The following is a 12,400-nucleotide window of genomic DNA, read 5'->3' as shown; positions in this document are numbered from 1 at the left end:
ACACTGAGGGGTGTCACAGGAGGTGTCACACACAGGGGGTGTCACACACAGAGGGCACCCAGCCCTGTCCCAGGTATGTCCCCCTGTCCTGTCCCAGTTGTGTCCCCTGTCCTGTCTCAGGTGTCCCCAGCCCCCCAGCCCTGTCTCAGTTGTGCCCAGTGTCCCCAGCCCTGTCCCAGTAGTCCCCCCAGCCCTGTCCCAGGTGTGTCCCCCAGCCCTGTCCCAGGTGTGTCCCCAGCCCCCCAGCCCTGTCCCAGTTGTGTCCCCTGTCCTGTCCCAAGTGTGTCCCCAGTGTACCCAGCCCTGTCCCAGTTGTCCCCCAGTCCTGTCCCCAGTTGTCCCCAGCCCTATCCCAGGTATGTCCCCCTGTCCTGTCCCAGTTGTGTCCCCTGTCCTGTCCCGGGTGTGTCCCCAGCGTCCCTAGCCCTGTCCCAGGTGTGTCCCCAGCCCCTCAGCCCTGTCCCAGGTGTGTCCCCAGTTCCCCCAGCCCTGTCTCAGGTGTCCCCTGTCCTGTCCCAGGTGCCCCCAGCCCTGTCCCATCCCAAGTGTGTCCCCAGCCCTGTCCCAGGTGTCCCCCCTGTTCTGTCCCAGTTGTCCCCATCCCTGTCCCAGTTGTATCCCCAGTGTCCCCCATCCCTGTCCCAGGTGTGTCCCCAGTGTCTCCAGGTGTGTCCCCAGCCCCCCATCCCTGTCCCAGGTGTGTCCCCATCCCTGTCCCAACTGTGTCCCCACTGTTCTGTCCCAGGTGTCCCCAGACCCCCTGTCCTGTCCCAGGTGTGTCCCCAGTGTCCCCATCCCTGTCCCAGGTGTGTCCCCATCCCTGTCCCTCACTGTGAGCAGGTGGGAGTTTCCCAGCTCCATTTCCCAGGGTGGGGTGACCCTCCCCAGCTCATCAACCCCCCCCAGGCCGTGTCCATCTGTCTGTCTGTGTGTCCATCTGTCTGTCTGTGTGTCCATCTGTCTGTCTGTCCGTCCCTCTGTCCCTCCAGGAGCTGCTGGGGGACTTTGGGCCCAGCTCTGGGGGTGCTGAGCCCCCCAACCCCGGGGCTGTGGGAAGGAATTCCCAGCGATTCCCCGCGATTCCCTCCCCGCTGCACACACGGAGGCTCCTCGGGAAGGGTCCAGGTTTTATTGGGTGACAAACACTCGGGGACAGGGGACAGCCCGGGGTCACTTCTTGGCCTCCTCCTCCTTGGAGAGGGTTTTGATGATCTCCTCCTTCTTGGCCTGCAGCCGCTCCTCGCGCCGTTTCCGCGCCTCCTTGGTCTTGGAGCGCCGCGCTTCGGCCTGGTCCCTGCGGGAGGGGACAGGGACTCAGAGGTGTCCCCAGCAGCCTCAGAGGTGTCCCCAACACCATGAGAGGGACCCCAACCCCCTCAGAGGTGTCCCCAACCCCCTCAGAGCTGTCCCCAACACCCCCAGAGGTGTCCCCAACACCCCCAGAGGTGTCCCCAACACCCCCAGAGGTGTCCCCAACAGCCTCAGAGCTGTCCCCAACGCCCTCAGAGGTGTCCCCAACGCCCTCAGAGGTGTCCCCAACACCCTCAGAGCTGTCCCCAAACCCCTCAGAGCTGTCCCCAAACCCCTCAGAGCTGTCCCCAACACCCTGAGCATTGTCCCCAATCCCCTCGGGTGCTGCAGTGCCACCCCAGTGCTGTCCCCAACGCTCTAAGAGCTGTCCCCAACACCCTCAGAGCTGTCCCCAAACCCCCTGAGGCCTGCAGTGCCACCCCAGCACTGTCCCCACCCCACAGGACCCTGCTGTGCCACTCCAGCACTGTCCCCAACACCCTGAGCACTGTCCCCACCCCACAGCAGTGCCACCTCAGTACTGTCCCCAACCCCCCTGGCCCCTGCTGTGCCACTCCAGCACTGTCCCCACCCCACAGCAGTGCCACCCCAATGCTGTCCCCAACCCCCCTGGGTGCTGCTGTGCCACCCCAGCACTGTCCCCAACACCCTGAGCACTGTCCCTAACCCCACAGGACCCTGCTGTGCGACCCCTGGGTGCTGCAGTGTCACCCCAGCGCTGTCCCCAACGCCCTGAGCACTGTCCCCAACTCCTGTGGGGCCTGCAGTGCCACCCCAGCACTGTCCCCAACCCCACAGGACACTGCAGTGCCACCCCACACTGTCCCCACCCCACAGCTGTCCCCACCCCACACTGTCCCCACCCCACAGGGCTCCCCTGTGACACAATCCCAGAGCTGATGGATTCAGTTTCCCCCCAAGGACACAGCAGGGTTTGCAGTCCCTGCCCTGGTCAATCATTGACTCTGCAGGAATTCCCCAGTGAGACACAGAACCCCAGCACAGCCCCGGGCTCCTCTGCCCCATCTGGGATTGATTCATCCCAGAACCCTGCCTGGAATGATCCATGGGGGGAATTATCATCCCTGGAATGATCCATGGGGGAATTATCATCCCTGGAATGATCCATGGGGGAATTATCATCCCTGGAATGATCCATGGGGGGGATTATCATCCCTGGAATGATCCATGGGGGGATTGTCATCCCTGGAATGATCCATGGGGGGGATTATCATCCCTGGAATGATCCATGGGGGAATTATCATCCATGGAATGATCCATGGGGTGAATTATCATCCCTGGAATGATCCATGGGGGAATTATCATTCCTGGAATGATCCATGGGGGGGATTATCATCCCTGGAATGATCCATGGGGGGATTATCCCCCTGGAATGACCCCCAAGGAGAATTATCATCCCTGGAATGATCCATGGGGGAATTATCATCCCTGGAATGATCCATGGGGGGAATTATCATCCCTGGAATGATCCATGGGGGAATTATCATCCCTGGAATGATCCATGGGGGGAATTATCATCCCTGGAATGATCCATGGGGGAATTATCATCCCTGGAATGATCCATGGGGGAATTATCATCCCTGGAATGATCCATGGGGGAATTATCATCCCTGGAATGATCCATGGGGGAATTATCATCCCTGGAATGACTCAGGGGGGAATTATCATCCCTGGAATGACTCCCAGAGGGAATTGTCCCCCTCAGAAATGACTCCCAGAGGGAATTATCCCCCCAAAAATGACCCATGGGGGGAATTATCTTCCCTGCAATGACCCCCAGAGGGAATCATCCCCCCTGGAATGACCCCACAGGAGGAATTATCATCCCTGGAATGTCCCACAGGAGGAATTATCCCTCTTGAATGTCCCCCAGGAGGAATTATCCCCCTGGAATGTCCCCCAGGATGAATTATCCCTGCCCCACCCCCAGCCTGCAGCAGCACTTACGCCAGGAGTTTCTTGCGGGCTTTGTCAGCCTTGAGCTTGTGGATGTGCTCCATGAGGATCCTCTTGTTCTTGAACACGTTCCCCTTCACCTTCAGGTACAGGCTGTGGTACCTGGGGGGTGACACGGGGGTGGGGACATCAACCTGGGGCTGGGAATGGCTGGGAATGGCCAGGAGGGGCTGGGAATGGCCAGGATTGAATTGGAGGGTTGGGAATGGCCAGGATTGTTCAATCCAGGCTGGGATTGCCCAGGGAGGGTTGGGAATGGCCAGGGTTGGTAATGCTGAGGATTGCCCAGACAAGGCTGGGCATGCCCAGACAAAGCTGGGAATAGCTGGGATTGCCAAGACAAGGCTGGAAATGCCCAGGGATGGTTGGGACTGGCTGGGATTGCCCAGACAAGGCTGGGATTGCCCAGGCAGGGCTGGGAATGCTCAGTGAGGAAGGGCTGGGATTGCCCAGGGAGGCAGGGCTGGGATTGCCCAGGGCTGGCAATGCTGAGGATTGCCCAGACAAGGCTGTTAATGTTCAGTGAGGCAGGACTGGGAATGGCCAGGATTGTCCAGTCCAGGCTGGGACTGCCCAGGCAGGTTTGGGAATGGCTGGGACTGCCCAGTCCAGGCTAGGATTGCCCAGGCAAGGCTAGGAATAGCTGGGATTGTCCAGTCAAGGCTGGGATTGCCCAGTCCAGGCTGGGAATGCTCAGTGAGGCAGGACTGGGAATGGCTGGGGCTGCCCAGTCCAGGCTGAGATTGCCCACTCCAGGCTGGGAGTGCCCAGTCCAGGCAGAGCTGCAGGCTCTGGGAGCAGCACAGCACTCACATGTGGCGGTCGATCTTCTTGGACTCGCGGTAGCGCCGCAGCAGGCGCCGCAGGATCCGCATGCGCCGCATCCAGGTCACCTTCTCGGGCATGCGGGCGTTGGCCGTGCCCTTCCTCTTCCCTGCACGGGGACAAGGGGTGAGAACAGAGCCCAAAGTGCTGCCAGCTCCACCCCACACTCATCCCAAAGTGCTGCCAGCTCCACCCCACACTCATCCCAAAGTGCTGCCAGCTCCACCCCACACTCATCCCAAAGTGCTGCCAGCTCCACACCACACTCATCCCAAAGCCTTTCATCCTCTGCTCAGCTCGGGGAAACTGAGCTGAACACAAGGCAGGGGTCCCAATCAGCCACTGTCACAAACCAGGGGCTCCAAACAGGCACTCACACAAGGCAGGGGTCCCAAAAAACCAGTGACACAAGGCAGGGGTCCCTGTGTGTCCCAGCCCCAGAGTTCCCTGTGTGTCCCAGCAGGGTGTCTGTGTGTCCCAGCAGGGATTCCCTGTGTGTCCCAGCAGGGATTCCCTGTGTGTCCCAGCAGGGATTCCCTGTGTGTCCCAGCAGGGATTCCCTGTGTGTCCCAGCAGGGATTCCCTGTGTGTCCCAGTCCCAGGATCCCTGTGTGTCCCAGTCCCAGGATCCCTGTGTGTCCCAGCCCCAGAGTTCCCTGTGTGTCCCAGTAGGGTCTCTCTGTGTGTCCCAGCAGGGATTCCCTGTGTGTCTCTGTGTGTCCCAGCAGGGATTCCCTGTGTGTCCCAGCAGGGTTCCCTGTGTGTCCCAGCAGGGTTCCCTGTGTGTCCCAGCAGGGATTCCCTGTGTGTCCCAGCAGGGATTCCCTGTGTGTCCCAGCAGGGATTCCCTGTGTGTCCCAGCAGGGATTCCCTGTGTGTCCCAGCAGGGATTCCCTGTGTGTCCCAGCAGGGATTCCCTGTGTGTCCCAGCCCCAGGATCCCTGTGTGTCCCTGTGTGTCCCCAGCAGTGTGTCCCTGTGTGTTCCAGCAGGGCTCCCTGTGTGTCACTGTGTGTCCCTAGCCCCAGGGTCCCTGTGTGTCCCAGCAGGGTCCCTGTGTGTCCCAGCAGGGATTCCCTGTGTGTCCCTAGCCCCAGGGTTCCCTGTGTGTCCTTGTGTGTCCCATCATGGTTCCCTGTGTGTCCCAGCAGGATCCCTGTGTGTCCCAGCCCCAGCAGGATCCCTGTGTGTCCCTGTGTGTCCCATCACGGTTCCCTGTGTGTCCCAGCACTGTTCCCTGTGTGTCCCAGCAGTGTTTCCCTGTGTGTCCCAGCAGGGATTCCCTGTGTGTCCCAGCAGTGTTTCCCTGTGTGTCCCAGCAGTGTTTCCCTGCGTGTCCCTGTGTGTCCCAGCAGGGATTCCCTGTGTGTCCCCAGCAGGCTCCCTGTGTGTCCCTGTGTGTCCCAGCAGGCTCCCTGTGTGTCCCAGCCCCAGGGTTCCCTGTGTGTCCTAGCAATGTTCCCTGTGTGTCCCAGCAGTGTTTCCATGTGTGTCCCTGTGTGTCCCAGCCCCAGGCTCCATGTGTGTCCCTGTGTGTCCCTGTGTGTCCCAGCAGGGTTTCCCTGTGTGTCCCTGTGTGTCCCAGCACAGCTCCCTGTGTGTCCCCAGCAGGAATTCCCTGTGTGTCCCAGCAGGGATTCCCTGTGTGTCCCAGCCCCAGGATCCCTTTGTGTCCCTGTGTGTCCCAGCAGTGTTTCCCTCTGTGTCCCAGCAGGTTTCCCTGTGTGTCCCAGCAGGGATTCCCTGTGTGTCCCTAGCCCCAGGGTTCCCTGTGTGTCCCAGCAGGGATTCCCTCTGTGTCCCCAGCAGGGCTCTCTGTGTGTCCCTGTGTGTCCCAGCAGGGATTCCCTGTGTGTCCCAGCAGGGATTCCCTGTGTGTCCCAGCAGGGATTCCCTGTGTGTCCCAGCAGGGACTCCCTGTGTGTCCCAGCAGGGATTCCCTGTGTGTCCCAGCAGGCTCCCTGTGTGTCCCTGTGTGTCCCAGCAGGGATTCCCTGTGTGTCCCAGCAGGGATTCCCTGTGTGTCCCAGCAGGGATTCCCTGTGTGTCCCAGCAGGGATTCCCTGTGTGTCCCAGCAGGGACTCCCTGTGTGTCTCTATGTGTCCCAACAGGGATTCCCTGTGTGTCCCAGCCCCAGGGTCCCTGTGTGTCCCAGCAGAGCTCCCTGTGTGTCCCAGCAGGGTCCCCTGTGTGTCCCTGTGTGTCCCAACAGAGTTCCCTGTGTGTCCCAGCAGGGATTCCCTGTGTGTCCCAGCAGGGTCCCTGTGTGTCCCAGCCCCAGGATCCCTGTGTGTCCCAGCAGGGATTCCCTGTGTGTCCCAGCCCCAGGATCCCTGTGTGTCCCTGTGTGTCCCAGCAGGGATTCCCTCTGTGTCCCAGCACTGTTCCCTGTGTGTCCCAGCAGGGATTCCCTGTGTGTCCCTGTGTGTCCCAGCAGGCTCCCTGTGTGTCCCAGCACTGTTTCCTGTGTGTCCCAGCAGGCTCCCTCTGTTTCCCAGCCCCAGAGATGATCCCCAGGAGCTGGGAGGACGGGATGTTCCCCACTTTGGAGGTGCAGCACTCACCGATGCCCATGTGCCGGCCCTTGCGCCGGGCCAGCGTGTTCTTCCTGCAGCGAGCCCGCGAGTGCACGGTCACGGGCTTGCGGATGATCAGCCCATCCTTGATCAGCTTCCGGATCTGCTGCCCTGCAACAGCACCCAGCACCTCCTCAGAGGGATTCTCCAACGATCCTGACTCCCTCACTCATCACCTCATCAGTGCAAACCCCAAAAATCCCACTATAAACTGCAAAGAGGGGCTGAATTTTATCTAATCCAGAGGTTGAACCACATAATTTTGAGAGTTCTTTCCCAGAGTGATCGATTTGATGAACCTAAACCAACTTCACTGTTAGGTGCTCCCCAAAATCTCTCTTCCCACAGCTCCCCAGAGCCCCTGACGTACGGGAGTTGGCGTTGGCGATCTCGTTGGTCTCGTTGGGATCCAGCCACACCTTCTTCTTGCCGCAGCGCAGCACGCTGGAGGCCAGCCTCTTCTGGAGCCGGAGCATACTGCCAGAGGGAGGGATGGGAATGGATCAGGGGGGGCTGCACCCACCTACAGCCCCCTCAGGGGACCTTACAGCCTCCTCAGGAGATCCTACACCCTTCTCAGGGGAGCCTACAGCCTCTTCAGGAGACCCTAAAGCCTCCTCAGGGGACCCTACAGCCCCCTCAGGGCACATCTACAACCCCTCAGGAGAGTCTACAGCCTCTTCAAGAGAGCCTACAGACGCCTCAGGGGACACTAAACCCTCCTCAAGGGACCCTACAACCTCCTCAGGGAACCCCACAGCCTCTTCAGGGGACCCTACACCCCCTCAGGGGACACTGCAGCCCCCTCAGGGGACATCTACAACCCCTTCAAGAGAGCCTACAGACGCCTCAGGGGACCCTACACACCCTCAGGGGACCCTAAACCCTCCTCAGGGGATCCTATAGCCCCCTCAAGGGACCCCACAGCCTCCTCAGGTGACACTATACCCCCCTCAGGGGACCCTAAACCCTCCCCAAGGGACCCTACAGCCTCCTCAGGAGATCCTACACACCCTCAGGAGATCCTATATCCCCCTCAGGGTACCCTACACCCTCCTCAGAGGACCCTACACCCCCTCAGGGGATCCTACAATCCCCTCACCCACCTCAGGACCTGCATCCCCCCTCAGAGAACCTTCAACACCCTCCAGGACCCCTCATCCCCCTCACGCCCTTTCCCCCCCCCCCCGCCCCTCAGACACCTCCTCACCCCTCTCAGTTCCCCGAACACTCCGCCCTGCTCCAAAGGGAGCATCCAAGCACCGCAGTGTCCCAGATCACCGAGCCCACCCCGTTCAGCGCTCCCAGACCCCACTCAGGCCCCCCCCGCCCCTCAGCGCGGCCATGGCCCCCCTCCGCCATCTTCCCGCGAGGCCTCACGAGGTCGCGGCCGCCTCGCAGCGCCCGGAGCCGCCCCGCAGCACAGCCCGGACACTGCCCCGGTTCTGAGAACACTTCCCCGCTCCCCTCCAGTGCGCCCCGGTGCCTCCCGACCCCCGTTATCCCCCAAAACAGCGGGCACGGCCCCGCTCCCACCTCATGGCGGCGGCGGCGCCGGGGCCTGAGAGACGCAGCGGAGGCGCTGACCCCGCCCCCTGCCCGCGGAACGTACCACCTCACCCTCCCCCCCGCGCCCATCCCCGCGGCTCAAAACGCGACAAAGGAACAACAACGGTTAAATCACGCGTGGAATATCATCTAAAAGGCACGCGTGGTGCCGATACCCACGCAGGATGTGTGGGAGAGACGTGGGTCCTTCCCGGCTCCCCCCTCCGCCGTGGTGGGGTGGTACAGTCCGCGCGTGCGCGGCGGGAAGGGCTGGGCGGGGTCTGCGCATGCGCGGTGGGAAACGTGGGAGGCACGTGGAGGGACAGCGGGACTGGGATGGACTGGGATGGACTGGGATAAACTGGGATGGACTGGGAGCACTGGGATGGACTGGGATGCGATCAGGGGACGTCCCCCACCACTGGCAGCGTGAGAAGCGCAGGGCCGAGGATTCAGGGCTCGTCCCAGCCCTTCCTGGGAGAACTGGACCTGTCCACGAACCAGTCTGGCCCATACTGGGAGGACTGAGCCTGGACTGGTTTATACTGGGAGGCCTGAATCTGCTTTGGGATCATGCTGGGCTGTGCTGGGAGGTCTGTCTGGCCAAATCATCCAGTTATCCCCTGAAATTACCCGGTTATCCCCTAAAATCACCTGGTGAACCCCAAAATGACCTGATTATCCCTTCAAATCACCCGGTGAACCCCAAAACCATCCAGTTATCCTCTGAAATGACCTGATGAACCCCAAAATCACCCTAAAATAACCCTAAAATCATCCAGTTATCCCCTAAAATCACCTGGTTATCCCCAATATCACCCAGTTATCCCCTAAAATCACCTGGTGAACCCCGAAATCACCCTAAAAAAACCCTAAAATCATCCAGTTATCCTCTGAAATGACCTGGTTATCCCCCAAAATCACACAGTTATCCCCTAAAATCACACAGTTATCCCTTGAAATTACCTGGTTATCCCCCAATATCACCTGGTGAACCCCAAAATCACCCTAAAATAACCCTAAAATCATCCGGTTATCCCCTAAAATCACCCAGTTATCCTCCAAAATTACCTGGTCAACCCCAAAACCATCCAGTTATCCCCTGCAATCACCTGGTTACCCCTCAAATCATCTGGTGAACCCCAAAATCACCCTAAAATCACCCTAAAACCATCCAGTTATCCCCTGAAATCACCTGTTGAACCCCAAAATCACCCTAAAATAACCCTAAAATCATCCAGTTATCCCCTGAAATCACTTGGTTGTCCTCCAATATCACCTGTTTATACCCTGAAATCACCTGGTTATGCCCTAAAATCACCCAGTGAACCCCAAAACCATCCAGTTATCCCCTGAAACCACCTGGTGAACCCCAAAATCACCCTAAAAAAACCCTAAAATCACCCAGTTATCCCCTAAAATCACCCAGTTATCCTCCAAAATGAGCTGGTTATCCCCCAAAACCATCTGGTGATCCCCAAAACCATCCAGTTATCCTCTGAAATGACCTGATGAACCCCAAAATCACCCTAAAATAACCCTAAAATCACCCAGTTATCCACTGAAATGACCTGGTTATCCCCCAATATCACCTGGTGAACCCCAAAATCACCTGTTTATACCCTGAAATCACCTGGTTATGCCCCAAAACCACCTGGTGAACCCCAAAACCATCCAGTTATCCCCTGAAATCACCTGGTGAACCCCAAAATCACCCTAAAATAACCCTAAAATCACCCAGTTATCCCCTAAAATCACCTGGTGAACCCCAAAACCATCCAGTTATCCTCTGAAATGACCTGATGAACCCCAAAATCACCCTAAAATAACCCTAAAATCACCTGGTTATCCCCTAAAATCACCTGGTTATCCCCTAAAATCACCCGGTGAAACCCAAAATCACCCAGTGAGGCCCCAGAATCACCTGGTGAACCCCGAAATCACCCTAAAATATCCCTAAAATCATCCACTTATCCCTTAAAATCACCCAGTTATCCCCCAAAATCACCCTGTGAACCCCCAAATCACCTGGTTATCCTCCAAAACCATCCAGTTATCCCCTGAAATCACCTGGTGAACCCCAAAATCGCCCTAAAATAACCCTAAAATCACCTGGTTATCCCCTAAAATCACCCAGTTATCCTCCAAAATTACCTGGTGAACCCCAAAATCACACAGTTATCCCCTAAAATCACGGAGTTATCCCCCAATATCACCTGGTTGGCCCCAGAATCACCTGGTTATCCCCTGAAGTCACCTGGTGAACCCCAAAATCACCCTAAAAAACCCTAAAATCATCCAGTTATCCCCTAAAATCACCTGGTGAACCCCAAAATCACCCTAAAATAACCCTAAAATCATCCAGTTATCCCCTAAAATGACCTGGTGAACCCCAAAATCATCCTAAAATAACCCTAAAATCATCCAGTTATCCCCTGAAATCACTTGGTTATCCTCCAATATCACCCAGTTATCCCCTAAAATCACCTGGTGAACCCCGAAATCACCCTAAAAAAACCCTAAAATCATCCAGTTATCCTCTGAAATGACCTGGTTATCCCCCAAAATCACACAGTTATCCCCTAAAATCACACAGTTATCCCTTGAAATTACCTGGTTATCCCCCAATATCACCTGGTGAACCCCAAAATCGCCCTAAAATAACCCTAAAATCATCCAGTTATCCCTTAAAATCACCCAGTCATCCCCTAAAATCACCTGGTGAACCCCAAAATCACACAGTTATCCCCTAAAATCACCCAGTTATCCCCCAATATCACCTGGTTGTCCCCAAAATCACCCAGTGAGGCCCCAGAATCACCTGGTTATACCCTGAAGTCACCTGGTGAACCCCAAAATCACCCTAAAATAACCCTAAAATCATCCAGTTATCCCCTGAAATCATCCAGTTATCCCTTAAAATCACCTGGTGAGGCCCCAAAATCACCTGGTGAACCCCGAAATCACCCTGAAATATCCCCCAAAACCACCTGATGAACCTGAAATCATCCAGTTATCCCCTGAAATCACCTGGTTATCCTGAAATATCACCCAGTTATCCCCTGAAATCACCTGGTGAACCCCAAAATCGCCCTAAAATATCCCTAAAACCATCCAGTTATCCCCTGAAATCACTTGGTTATCCTCCAATATCACCCAGTTATCCCCTAAAATCACCTGGTGAACCCCAAAATCACCTGGTTATACCCTGAAATCACCTGGTGAACCCTGAAATCACACTAAAATAACCCTAAAATCACCCAGTTATCCCCTAAAATCGCACAGTTATCCCCTAAAATCACCCAGTTATTCTCCAAAATGACCTGGTTATCCCCAAAATGACCTGGTGAGGCCCCAAAATCACCCAGTGAACCCCAAAACCATCCAGTTATCCCCTGAAATCACCTGATTACCCCCCAATATCACCCGGTTATCCCCTAAAATCATCTGGTGAACCCCAAAATCACCTGGTGAGGCCCCAGAATCACCCTAAAATAACCCTAAAATCATCCAGTTATCCCCTGAAATCACCTGGTGAACCTTGAAATCACCCTAAAATAACCCTAAAATCATCCAGTTATCCCTTAAAATCACCCAGTTATCCTCTGAAATGACCTGGTGAACCCCAAAATCACACAGTTATCCCCTAAAATCACACAGTTATCCCCCAATATCACCTGGTTATCCCCTGAAGTCACCTGGTGAACCCCAAAATCACCCTAAAATAACCCTAAAATAATCCAGTTATCCCCTAAAATCACCTGGTTATCCCCTAAAATCACACAGTTATCCCCTAAAATCACCCAGTTATCCCCTAAAATCACCTGGTGAACCCCGAAACCATCCAGTTATCCCCTGCAATCACCTGGTGAACCTTGAAATCACCCTAAAAAAACCCTAAAATCATCCAGTTATCCCATAAAATCACCCAGTTATCCCATAAAATCACCCAGTTATTCCCCAAAATGACCTGGTTATCCCCTAAAATCACCTGGTGAACCCCAAAATCACCCGTTTATACCCTGAAATCACCTGGTTATCCCCCAAAACCATCCAGTTATCCCCTGAAACCACCTGTTGAACCCCAAAATCACCCTAAAATAACCCTAAAATCATCCAGTTATCCCCTGAAATCACTTGGTTATCCTCCAATATCACCCAGT

The 12,400-nt window shown here is 56.3% G+C and overlaps 1 protein-coding gene across 1 annotated transcript; it reads right to left on the bottom strand.

Moving 5' to 3' along the window:
* Nucleotides 1-1,115: 1,115 nt before the first annotated feature.
* On the bottom strand, nt 1,116-8,287 carry RPL19 (ribosomal protein L19). Its single transcript, XM_033079234.2, has 6 exons — nt 8,226-8,287; nt 7,060-7,166; nt 6,678-6,800; nt 4,102-4,222; nt 3,280-3,390; nt 1,116-1,294 (listed from the first exon to the last, which is right to left on the bottom strand). Exons 1-6 carry the CDS (start codon nt 8,228-8,230, stop codon nt 1,171-1,173), a joined length of 591 nt encoding a protein of 196 aa, XP_032935125.1. The 5' UTR covers nt 8,231-8,287; the 3' UTR covers nt 1,116-1,170.
* Nucleotides 8,288-12,400: the final 4,113 nt, after the last annotated feature.

This window comes from Catharus ustulatus, chromosome 23, assembly GCF_009819885.2.
Source record: "Catharus ustulatus isolate bCatUst1 chromosome 23, bCatUst1.pri.v2, whole genome shotgun sequence".
Taxonomy (NCBI): domain Eukaryota; kingdom Metazoa; phylum Chordata; class Aves; order Passeriformes; family Turdidae; genus Catharus; species Catharus ustulatus.
The sequence above is the reverse complement of the archived record's forward strand: the minus strand, read 5'-3'. Positions and strand labels throughout refer to the sequence as shown.

Bases quoted from the DNA above. Each gene is read 5' to 3' on its own strand.
- RPL19 (XM_033079234.2), bottom strand. The intron at 4,223-6,677 runs GTGAGTGCTGCA...GTCCCCGTGCAG, and splicing joins GGGCCGGCACATGGGCATCG to GGAAGAGGAAGGGCACGGCC. The intron at 3,391-4,101 runs GTGAGTGCTGTG...GTCACCCCCCAG, and splicing joins AAGAAGATCGACCGCCACAT to GTACCACAGCCTGTACCTGA.